General features: G+C 42.1%; 1 protein-coding gene across 2 annotated transcripts; it reads left to right on the top strand.

Annotated features, from left to right (window-relative positions):
• Positions 1-10,375: 10,375 nt before the first annotated feature.
• On the top strand, positions 10,376-11,787 carry LOC115727838 (beta-hexosaminidase 1-like). 2 transcript variants are annotated; one of them, XM_048279587.1, is made up of 4 exons: positions 10,376-10,677; positions 11,247-11,263; positions 11,527-11,575; positions 11,688-11,786. In XM_048279587.1, the coding sequence occupies exons 1-4, from the start codon at positions 10,565-10,567 to the stop codon at positions 11,767-11,769; spliced, it is 261 nt and encodes an 86-aa protein (XP_048135544.1). In that variant the 5' UTR covers positions 10,376-10,564; the 3' UTR covers positions 11,770-11,786. The 2 variants fall into 2 exon arrangements, 1 of the variants encoding a protein (XP_048135544.1); XR_007198551.1 differs by having other exon boundaries at positions 10,601-11,263; positions 11,729-11,787.
• Positions 11,788-12,078: the final 291 nt, after the last annotated feature.

Below are 12,078 nucleotides of genomic sequence, written 5' to 3'. Positions count from 1 at the left end.
CCTTCTGGAATAACTATATTTCATGCCGAGGGCTTCTCCCCAGTATAACGGGCAAACATTGCGGTGTAGTGCATGAGGGGCGATTCAAGGCTCCCACATCCTGTGCCCACAAATGAATTTGAACACTTAGCCCAATTTATTCAAAACAGCTGATTTTAGTCGGATCATTAAAATGCTAAATAAATCTGGCGAAAAGCTAATTACATACAAATAATTAGTTATATCGAAAGTCATTTAAATGTATATAAAAATAAACTTGTTACCCAAAAAATTTGTTGCGGTTCTGAATTGAAAATTATTAAGTACATGGGGATATAAGCAGTAGAATTGGTCACACATGTCATTGTTAAGTTGAAAATTGCTCTCGACTGAGAATTTTCTAATTATAGATAGGTAAAAATTATTTCTCCTAATTCGAAGTTATTGTCACTCACGAAAATAACTAGTTATTTGATAATCATGTGCTTTTTCCTATGTAAGAGATAAATTAAATATAGGCAGTTAAAAAAAATTGATTGGCTTCTCTGTAGCCCTATCGTCACTGCGAAACGCCACCGTTCACACCCTTTGAAGACACCTTTTTGGGTAAGTTTTGCAACAACCAGAAATAAAGTAGAGGCGAGTTTGATCAAGTGGTCATATTACGATATACACTTTTTAGCAATAATGCATGTAAGTGGGTGGGGGAATTGCCAAAAAAAAAAATCTTAAACCTATTCCATTTATGCCAATTTAATTATAAACATTTCAATTTGATCAATTTAGTCCTACCTTTTTACAATGTGTCAATCGAGTACTTTCGGCCAATTTAGTCTCGTCGGCCGGGAGTGAGACACGAAGGCTCTCGCCGGATCTGGGCGAGGCCTTTGCGGCCGGCCCTCTTTTGCACAATGAAAATAAAAGTAAAGAAAAAAATAAAATGAAAAAAAAATCAAAATTGAAGATAATAAGTAATCTATTTTTTTATTTAAAAATTACAGAAAATTATCCGCATTACCGTCGCCCGCCAAAAAATTGTCCACGTCAACAATTTTCCGATCAAACCAGAATGGTTCAATTGGCAAGTTGTCAAAATATTTACAACTAAATTGATTAAATTGAAAGGTTTAGAGCTAAATTGGCACGGATGCAATATATTTATAACATTTTTAGTTGTTTTCCCAGTAGTTAATCTTTGAATAAGTGAACCGTATACAACATCCAACTATAATTTGACACATCATTTAATCTAACGTTTTCATTAATCAATCGTTGCATTATTTACTATTTCTCTACTTGATCAAACTAAGAACAGAACATTCGAAAATGAATTACTTGGACAATTAATGGTGATTTGTTGATGCCGGAAAGTACTCTACTCTCCTTAGTAAACACATGCAAGAAATTGTCGGAATGGAAATTACGATAGACCCCCGATCTTTGCTTCAACGCGGACAGGAACATGCATGCATCAATAATTTGCTCATCACAAAAAATTCGTCGCTGTTCTAAATTGAAAGTTATTAATTAGATGGGAACAAATGAGAATTCACTAGTTCTAGACAGGTAAAAGAATATTCTTCCTAATTTTTCTTATGGGTCCATTATTTCTCCTAATTGAAAGGTTTTAATTACATGTTTTTTTTTCCATGAGAAAGATGAATTGACCACAATCAAAAATTTGTATTAAATAGCATACACTTGATAAGTTATTTAATCTCTCGTTAAAGGTAATCATGAGTTTGACGATCCACTATGATGGCTTAAACCTATCCAACCCGAAAACTAACACAGACAAATTTGGACAAGTAATTCCCTTCTTAAGCGCGAAATGCCCACGTCGCCTCTCTCAAGCTGGATCGTGTTTTATATAGAGGGTTTAATGACTTTGCAATCACGAGCGGCCACGCAAAAACTTTTAGATCCGGTGCTAAGCCTTAACCTTTCATTTGGTCATGTCTGTCACTTACACATTGAAAGGCACATAGTTTCAACGAAAACCTCAATTACTAATCTATTAAAGACTTACTCCTTAAATATTGAGAGTACTCATTCCTTTTTTTTTTTTTTTTTTTTGTTGTTGTTGTTGCAGCAATTGCATCAAGCATTATGAATGCTGGAAACTTAGGAAGGAATATTCCAAGAACGTCCTTCTTCATCTTGGGCCGACACAAATCATGGCCAGTGGATTACTTAGGCCTAAGTGCTTGGGAGCCACAGCCCAAATATAGCCCAGCTACGAGGTCAAAGTTGTCAATCTGCGCCATTTCCGGTGAGATCTCTTCGGATAACTGCTGAAGTCGGGAGGCAACTTTCACTGCTCTATCCTTTTTTGGTATTGAATCAAACCAATGTTTCTGTAAATGATTTTCCTTGAAATTGTGTGGATTTCACACTAGCTTGTTTCTCTGTGGTGATACCTTTCCCTGCACCCCTCCTCCCAATGGAGTCTACCAATTCTTGTTGCCAGCAACCCATGTCAGATGCTGAACATGAGGGTCATTTTAAATGCAGGCTCCAAAGTCATAGCATGACCGGTAAAGACGCGTGCAAGTTTTTTGTAATCAGAGCTCAAGAAATCGCCCTTTCAAAAAATTGGACCTCCGTCAACCGGCATATACGTGTCTTGCCACCCGCCGGTGGCAATTGGTTCTCACATTGTTTTTGATTTATGATAATTGAACATGTTATTTCCCTTCTCTTTGCCAATTTACCTTGTTTACATCAAGTCTTTGCACCAATATGACAGAACATTCGTTGAAGAGGCACATCTCAACACCGATTTTGGCATCTCTTTGAGACAGATTTCAATGGAATTGCCCTCTTGATGTAATGACATGTTGTGTAATGTTAAGGAATATCGCTTCTGATGTTTAGCATATTCATTTTCTCCTTCTGTAGAATTAAAAAGACAGAACTTTATGATCAAGAACTTCTGGTAATGTCGGCACCTGGGCACTTGTACTGTAGTGTTTTCATAGTGCTGCGTGGACGAGTGCTTTTCAAACCGTAACTAGAGGTTATGTCATTAATATCATCGTCTTTGCTTATCAAGTAGGACTTTCATAACATGTGCTTAAATTTGGGCCCATCATTTTGAAAGATTTCGGTGGATTCACTGCTAAAATAATGTGGGAACTAGATTACGATTATAGACCGGTTGTGGTCGGGAGATCCGATTGACTAACTTCTACCTGCTCGAGTTTTCAAGATGGTAAAGTGGTTAATATCGGGCTTCGGCCTTTGGTTTCGAGAGGTAGAGAAGGTTTTTGGAAAATAATAATGAGAAAGAACACGTATGAAGGTAGAAAATGAAACGGTGTGCTAATGGAGGTTATGTTTGTTGCAATCAGTATTCAAGACGGTGCATGTGAAAGTCATCCTAATTTTTTATTCTTCATTACATGCTTCTTTCTTATAACATTTATATGTGGAGAGTACGACGTTAATTTGCAATTGCTTCAGGGTGGAAACATTCAATGCATTTCCCCAAAGTCTTAATCCGACGACGACAGTACATAACTGGTAAGTTTTGATCAGTATTTAATTCATGTTGATTTCAAGCTGATTAACTTTTGTCACCGTAGGCTGGGAGCTGGTGTATGCCCAAAGGCTCTTGCAAAGGGGCTTTAAATGCATTTTCGGCAATCAAGGTGTTTGGTATCTAGATCATTTGGATGTGCCATGAGATCAAGTCTACACTACAGAGCCCCTCTATGACGTCCTGAAGTTTCGACGTTTGTAAGAAAATTATAAATTTTAGCGTGAAAAATAAAGTATGATCTTGAAGATTTAAGAGATGATGATAGGCTATTCCAGAATGTTTGTAAAAAAAAGTCACGTTTGAATAATGAAATGTTGACTCGTAAAATCGAGACTAGTTGTGTGCAAATTTAGTCTTGTCCTGACCTTAAATATGAAATTACCATCTTGCCCTTGATTTTGTTTAATTCTAGCAGAGCAACCCCTAGGTCGCCGACATCAGTTCCACGTCAGCCACCAGCAGCTTGCCAGCTACCCCTCCTCCAAGTTTCTGCTTTTCCCTTGTTTCTTATTTTATTTTCTCTCTCTCCCTTTTTTTTTTTTTTGCCCTTTCTCTCTCAGAAGCCCCCAAGGACGTGACCCCACCCCCTTTTCATCTCTTCCTTCTGTCTTCGTCTTCTTCGTATTCAACCTTCATCTTCTTTCGTTTTTTTTTCCCTTGCTGCTACTCGCGCGACCGCCCCCCTGCTCACCACCGACCGCCACTCCGCCTCCGCCTGTCGTCGCGCCGTCCGAGCGTCACCTGGTTTCAGCCGCTGGTTCACGCCGCGTCGGCCAGCGCGAACCCCGAGATCTGACCAGGGAGATCCCGGAGCCGTGAGCCGCTCGAGACCAGCCGAGAACCCGCGACTCCAAACGGCCGAGATACCCACTGCAGCCGTCCAGCTCGCTCGTCGCCAGCCACTTCATCCCGACGCCGTCGCGCCCTTCGCGGTTAGCCACGACCCGAGCCCCGACGTCTCCATCTCCTCCTCCGTCACTCGACCGCGCCCGCGGCCCATTGTCGCGTCGTCAGCCTAGTCGGACTCGCAATCCTGCAGTCCCGAGCCCTGCCGAACACCCCCGACGCCCATCCGAACTAACCCAGCTAGCTCAACGGCCGCCCTTCGGGACCCACGAACCAAACCGTCGGTCCCGCAACCACCTCAGATCCGAACCCACAGCCCCTCCTCCGTTCCCTCGTCTTGCCATCGTCCAGGAAAGCTCCGGTCCGTGACACCGTTTTTCCTTCGGCCTCCTGCACCCGAAGCCATGTCTCGCCTAATCGAGCCTCCAGCCACTGCCCATGAGCTGTGAGCTCCGTACGAGGTCCGAAATCCCAACCCGTAATCCCTAAACTTGACCTTGAACCCCAACCCGCGAGCCGTCAACTCGATCCGGCCTGAGAACGTGTCGATCCGATGCTCGAATCGTTAACGCCGCGCCGATTCAAGAGCCCGACGTACGAATACCGTTGGTTACTGCAGGCTTGGACTTGGCCTTGAATGTGGATTTGAATCCAAATTCAGGTCACGGTGTGCCCAACTCGATACCGACTGCCAAAGTTTGTGAGTTAATCTGAACTCTGAATGGGGCGTTAAGTGCGTTTGAAGATTAGATTTATTATTTATTTGAAGTCGGGTCAGTTGAATATTGTGGAGACTATTAATCGTAATTTAGATTGTTTGAGACGGGTTAATTAATTAAGTTTGGGTTAATTAATTGTGGTTGGAATAATTCATTAATTAATTATTACTGGATGGGTATATTATTGGATGATTATTTTTGGGTAATTGTCTAGTGTTTGCTACATATTTTGATTGTTTATGTGGAGGTGATATTAGATGATCATGTTTATAGATGTAAATTGTGATGAGTGTTTTGGTCACGTGCCTCGGTTATATGCAACTTATTACACGTTGTATATAAACTGATAAATGTGTGGATCAAGACAGGATTTAAAAAGGATATTATCAGCTACTTAGTATCTGTTATAGGTGTTAGCACTAGAGTAAAAAAATGATGAAATTGTCAGGCTTTAAAAAGGATATTATCAGCTACTTAGTATCTGCTTAGACCCATACTTAAAAGGACTGAAAATCTGAATTTCAGACCAGAATATCCATTTTTTAACCATCAAAAGCTTCTCCTGTTTCTTGGAACGATAAATTTCAGCAAGTTCATGAATCGGGAGCTTAGAGAACATTTTAATCCCCACAATGTTCAAACTATGTAGATCCTTCGCTGATTGGCTGTACATACAAGAACATTGAGTGCAGATATCAGAGAACTCAACTTTCTACTTCTGCAAGGACCAGGCATTTGTAAAACATAGAAATAATACCCAAGCTCTCGCATCTTTTGCCCATAAACAGATTCGAACTCTTAGCCCAGTTTATTCAAAACAGCTGATTTTCATTGGATTATTAGAATGCTTACTGAATCTAGTAAAAAGTTCTTTGTATATAAATAATCAGTTAGATTGAAAGTCATTTGAATGTATAAAGTTACTTTAAGTTAACGATTGTGTATGAAATTATGCGCATTGAGCAAGACGAATAAGCTACACACCAAATATAATTTTTGTTGCAGTTCTGAATTGAAAATTATTAAGCACGAGGGGATATAAGTCATCCCTATTTTTACGTTGAAAATTGCTATCAATTGAGAATGCATGAATTATAGATAGGTAAAAAAAATGTTTCCACTAGTTTAAAGTTATTATTACATACGAAATATAAGTAGTTATTGATAATCACGTGCCTTTTTCTATGTAAAAGACAAATTAACTATAGGTAGGTCAAAAATTGATTGGTTCTCGGTAGCCGCATCGTCAGTGGGCAACGCGTTTGTTCACTTCGCTTGAGGTTGGGCAGCCATTTCCATTTGCGTTGGTCGCACCCTCCGTGGCTGCAAGATCGCGACCACCACAAGCTCCTTATTGGCTTCGTGGGGTTACATATGTTTTAAGTTTTGGTTTAAGTTTTTGGGTAAGTTTTGCAAAAAGAAAGTAGAGGCCGGAAGAAGTCTGATCCGAGACGAACCAAAACATGAACATTAACCTCAACATCACCGATACAGACCAAAAAAAAAAAAAAAAACAACAACAACAACAAGAACAGAAAAATACGAATGTTGATGCCGGGAAAAAGGCTGATCCGAGACGACAGGCTCGATTGGGAGGGAGACAGGAGACCGAGTGACTGCGCTAGAAATCCAGGTGATGTGTCGTATCTGGCGTGCATTTGTTGATGCTAAACGTTGTTTGGATCCGGCCGGTCCGCCCTGCTTGCTTCCTCAACCGCCGTCGGAAGAACAAGGTACAGGAGGAAGGGCAGGCACGACAAGCCGCAACACAGCCAACACGCCCACGCGAGGAAGGGGGGAAGAAAACAGCTCACCAGCCCGAAGAAGGCGACAAAGATGGTCAACACTCCGAAATACTCCAAGGCGCTCGCAGCCCGCGGCCAGATGCCATTCAGCATCATGCCGTTCCATGTGGCGGCGAACCCGACAGAGAGCGCGATGGCGAAGGTGCTGGCTTGCAGGTGGGTTAGCCCGTGGTACTGGTTTAAGAAGAGCCCTGTGATCATGGGAACGGCGAGCCCCAACACTGTCTTCCCCAGCTGCAGTGTCTGAAACAGGGCCGCTAGCGGGTGAACAGGGCCGGGCTGGGACAAGTTGAAAGTTGGGACCCGAGAGCTTCCGGTAGTTGTTGGGCTCCTGGTTCCGTACACGTTTGACGTGGGTGTGGCTTCATCAGTGATTGACGGCGAGACGTCACCTTCAATGGAGATTGAATGCTCTTCCACCTGCCGGAGTGTTGGGCTAGCGTCACCGTGTAAGAGGTAGCGGTGTTGCGGCTCGGGATCCGGTTGTTGCAAGACAATGACAGCGATGGAATGTGGGAAGAGAGGTTGTGGAACAATGTGAGGAAGCATGAAACGATGGCGCAAGTCCAGGGAGGGGCCACTACTCGTTGGGACAGGTACCTCTGTAGGATACCAATGCAGCATGATGGGAACAGAATAAATCTTTCAAGAGGCTCGACGAGAGAGAGAGAGAGAGAGAGAGAGAGAGAGAGAGAGAGAGAGAGAGAGAGAGAGAGAGAGAGTATGTGTGCGTGTTTGAGACTCGAGATTGTATTTGAAACTTGTGAGTTGTGCAGTATTTATAAAAAAGGTTTTGGAGGATGGGAACCACCAGGAAGACCTCTTTCAGCGTGGGGTCTTTTGTGCATTCTTTCACAAAAGAGCCCTCGCTGAAAGACCGTCATTTTCAGTGGGGCCTTTTGTGCATTCTTTCACAAAAGAGCCCTCGCTGAAAGACCGTCATTTTCAGTGGGGCCTTTTGTGCATTCTTTCACAAAAGAGCCCTCGCTGAAAGACCGTCATTTTCAGTGGGGCCTTTTGTGCATGGATGCACAAAAGAGCCCTCGCTGAAAGACTGGGGTCCCATGTTTATAAACACAAAAAGACCACACTGAAAGAGACTCTTTTTTGTGTTTATAAACACGAAAGTTTTGTGATAAGGTGACACTTTTTCCGATTTGCCAATATTTCCTCGGCAGAAAAACCTTCTATAAACTTTTACTCTCCTGAGAAAATATTGGCTGGATTAGATAGCGCAGCAAACCATGAACTCTCTCTCTCTCTCTCCAAGTGAGGTCGACGAACACTCTCACTCCCCAAGTTCACTCTCTCGGTCTTCTTCGACCAGATCTCGACTCGATCAAGACACCAGGCCGGTCCCTCGACCAAAACCACGCCACAGCCATAGCCGCCGCCGCTGCCGCTGCCGCCTCTTCCACCTCCGCCGTCCCGGAGCCCCTCTGTGTCGCCTCCTCTCTCTCTCTCTCTCTGTGAGTCCACGGCTTGCTCTGCTCTCTCCAAGTTCACTCTCTCTCCCTCGACCAAAACCACGCCGCCCCTGCGTCGTCGCCTTCCCGACCCCCATGGGCGGCTCCCATTTGTCCTTTGCGTCCGACGATCTCAGGTAAGGGTTTTCAACCCAAAAACTGAACTCCTCTTTGCAGTCCATCGACCAAAACCACGCCTCTACCGTCGTCGCCGCCGTTTCCACCTCTGCCGTCCCGAAGCCCCTCTGTGTCGCCTCCTCTCTCTCTCTCTGAGTCCATGGCTTGCTCTGTTCTCTCCAGGTTCACTTTCTCTCCCTCGACCAAAACCACGCCGTCCCTGTGCCGTCGCCTCCCCGACCCCCATTGGTGGCTCGGATTTGTCCTTTGCGTCCGACGGCCTCAGGTTAGTGTTTCCCCTCTTTGAAATCCAAAAGCTAAAGCTTTGCTTTGATCGAGGGTTTTGCTGAGTGTGGTAATTTGAACAATGCTAAACTGTTGTATAGTGAAATAGGATAGAGTAATTTCAAGCTGTGCGAACAGATTATCAATATCCGTTGGTTCGTCGATTAGGCATTGCAGCTTGTTGTTGATAGGCTGGTGAAGGAGTGAAGGATTGACGAAGTGGAGTAGCTTGGTGAGCTTAGGAAGGTAAATAACATCGTTTTTTCCCTTCACTTTAATTTGAAAGAAAATGATGAGATTGTAGAGCATACTTTCATTTTTTATTTTCCCTCACTTTGAGGATCATCTCTCATTTTCTGGATTTGGTCCCGTACCTCTATCTCATTTTGTATTATAACATCATAGTCTTGCTCGGCTTCATCCTCAAGCTCTCCGCTCTCTTCTTGGTCCCGTACCTCTATCTGATCACACGCCATTTCGACATTGATGGAAAGCTCAAGAGGTCGATCCTCATCAACGCCGGCCTTGGCCTCAGCCTCGTGGGGTTCTTCGCCACGGTGAAGTTGATCCCGGTCGCCTCCACATACGTTCTGAGGCGTAACCTGTTCGGATACGACATCAACAAGAAGGGGACTCCTCAGGGGACGTAAAAGTGTGAGTATTTTCCACGAACTGTATGATTTTAGCTGCAAATTTTGATATTCGTTGAGTTTGTAAATAGAATTAGCTGGTTTTGTACCGCGTTTGGATGCTTGTACTAGAATTTGCTCAACAGTCGCGTTGTATATGTTACATTGAGCTGGATAGGAGTGGAATTCTTTTTCCTCCAATTGGCTTCATGAGACGAAGTCGCTTATAGTTAGTTTGGGACCTATTGCATTTATGATGTAGTTATCCGGGGTTTTCAAGAACGTGATTTGCATTCTTATTTTCATTTCTCACATTCTAGAATGAAGTATTAGGACATCTCTACAGCTCCAGTGGCTTGAATTAGTAGCTGCGGTTTGGAATTGGGACACTACAGCTGCAAATGATGTGGTCTTTCTCATTAGGCTGTAGATTTAAGTTATGTCCTAGACAGTAGGTAATGGAATTTTGTGTTTGCTTGTGATATAGGCGAGTTGTTCGTTGCTTATTTCGGATCACTGGATTCATAAATTGTTCACCTGGCATGTGATTATGGAAAGCATAAACTCAGGTTTCCTTATGTAGTTGGGTCAGCCAGTAAATTTGATGTCTTCTAATTATGCAGACCTGAGTCGCTGGGTATTGTTGTTGGGATTGTATACTTGGTCTTGGCAATTGTGTTCCGGTATTTCAATTTTACAGCAGATTCAAATGTAAGTTCTCAACAGAGGCTTCCTATCGATTTGAACCTTATATTGATGTTGCCCAAAAAATAAACTGGTGTCGGTTAGCGACGACTTTTTCCACAACAGGATTCGCAGTAAATTAGTGATGAATTTTGAATTTTCGTCGCTAAATTTTTGGACTCCGACTTGGCGACGAAAATGTTTTCGTTGCTGTTTTCGTGGCAAATATCATAATTAACGACGAAATTGGCCACGAAATTATTTCATCGCAAATTAGCTTGCAACTTCCGGCCACTAAGCATATACTGGATTCCATGTCATTTGCTAAACTTGTAAGATAAGACAACTTGCAATTCCTTCTTGCTGTTATTCTCAGTTCACTTTTCCTGAAACACTCTACTGATCACTATTCTATATTTTGCTCCTTTAATTCCCATGAATGTGGTCCTCCCATGGGAATTACATTCAGTAGAATGTCCTGCATTGGCACATGGTTGACAGTGAGTCATTTCCTCTAGAATTGCCTACCTATCCTATGTTGTGGCAAGGGGCATATACAAAATGGGAGCGATATACAGTTGAGGATGCTTATGAAATAGTGAAGTAAGATATCCATTGCTTGTCCCATGATGGGCAAGCTTTTCTTCTTTTTGTGATTTAATTATATACTTTTGTATGCTGTTCTTGATAGTTTTTTGGATATCTCAATTGGGTTTACATTGGTGAAAATGTGATATTGCATGGATACATGAAATCATCCCTTGAATAAGTCGATTCTCTTCGCTAACTGTTTCTTTCTCTCTCAGTATGGTAACTTTCTCATTGAGTCCCACTTTTTTGTTCCCAAGATAGAGCACACCTGAGATTGACTGAGAATGGTTTAGAGACTCTTATGGATGCAGAATTCTTTGTACATAGTCAATCTATAGCAATGCTTTTACTAGTCAGATCCTATGTGAAAGAACTTCATTACTAGAGGTAATCTGACATGAAGTGCATATGCAATTATAGACTGCCTAGCGGATCAACAAATAACATGTTTTCCCTTCCATGCTGCCGCTAAATTGATATTTATGGTTTATGTCATCACATATTTTGACTTCATGGATCTGGCACCTGGCAATGTACTAACTTTCTCTTTTTGTTGTCATGCTGGCTTTCCCTATATGAAGCTTTGCCAAAAATAGAGGTTTGTTCTCACATTCATTTCTTTGTGGAGGTTTCGATGGATGCATTCTCACCTATTTCATTGCAATTGTAGTTTTATAAATTTGATGCAAGTCTTTTGAACTTGTTTGCTTGTGTCAATTGCTGCAAACAACTTGCATAAATCTGGCATCTTAGAACTGCTTCGCTATATGAGTTTACTATATAATTATGACTATGTTACTTTTATTAGCACTGTGAGTACAATTGTAGTGTTTGCTGATCACCTTTTTTAACTGATTTTAGGAATCCATGTGATGGCCGAAGTAGACGTCCCTGGTCATGCAGAATCATGGTAATCCACTTCTTTTTTGGAGATTTTGCAGCCTGTGATGAGATTATGTGGACATTTTTAAGTTGTATATCTTAAATAAGCTACCATATATTTCTGATGGTCTTTAATGCAGGGGAAAGGGTATCCTGAATTATGGCCTTCTTCATCCTGTAGAGAACCACTTGATGTTTCCAAAAGTTCTACCTTTGACTTAATTTCTGGCCTCTTATCAGGTTAGACATTTAGTATCCTTATCTACAGTGCTAAATCTTCCATTTTGCCTTCTTGTTGCTGCTTTTGATGTGTGAATTACCTATACATCTACTGTGACATGGACGTTTATGCTTCATGAGTTCCTGAAGGAAGAAAGCCACGTTGACTTGAGTAATAACATGTGTGAAACTTTCGTTGGATTATTAGAATGTTTACTAAATCTGGTAAAAAAAATTTTGCATATAAATAATCAGTTAGATTGAAAGTCATTTGAATGTATAAAGTTACTTTAAGTCAACGATTGTGTATGA

This window comes from Rhodamnia argentea, chromosome 5 (assembly GCF_020921035.1).
Source record: "Rhodamnia argentea isolate NSW1041297 chromosome 5, ASM2092103v1, whole genome shotgun sequence".
Lineage (NCBI taxonomy): Eukaryota > Viridiplantae > Streptophyta > Magnoliopsida > Myrtales > Myrtaceae > Rhodamnia > Rhodamnia argentea.
The sequence above is the reverse complement of the archived record's forward strand: the minus strand, read 5'-3'. Positions and strand labels throughout refer to the sequence as shown.

Excerpts from the sequence above, each read along its gene's own strand:
- LOC115727838 (XM_048279587.1), top strand. The coding sequence starts at position 10,565 with ATGGTTGACAGTGAGTCATTTCCTCTAGAATTGCCTACCTATCCTATG. Across the intron at positions 11,576-11,687 it reads CCTGGTCATGCAGAATCATG|GGGAAAGGGTATCCTGAATT; the intron begins GTAATCCACTTC and ends TCTTTAATGCAG.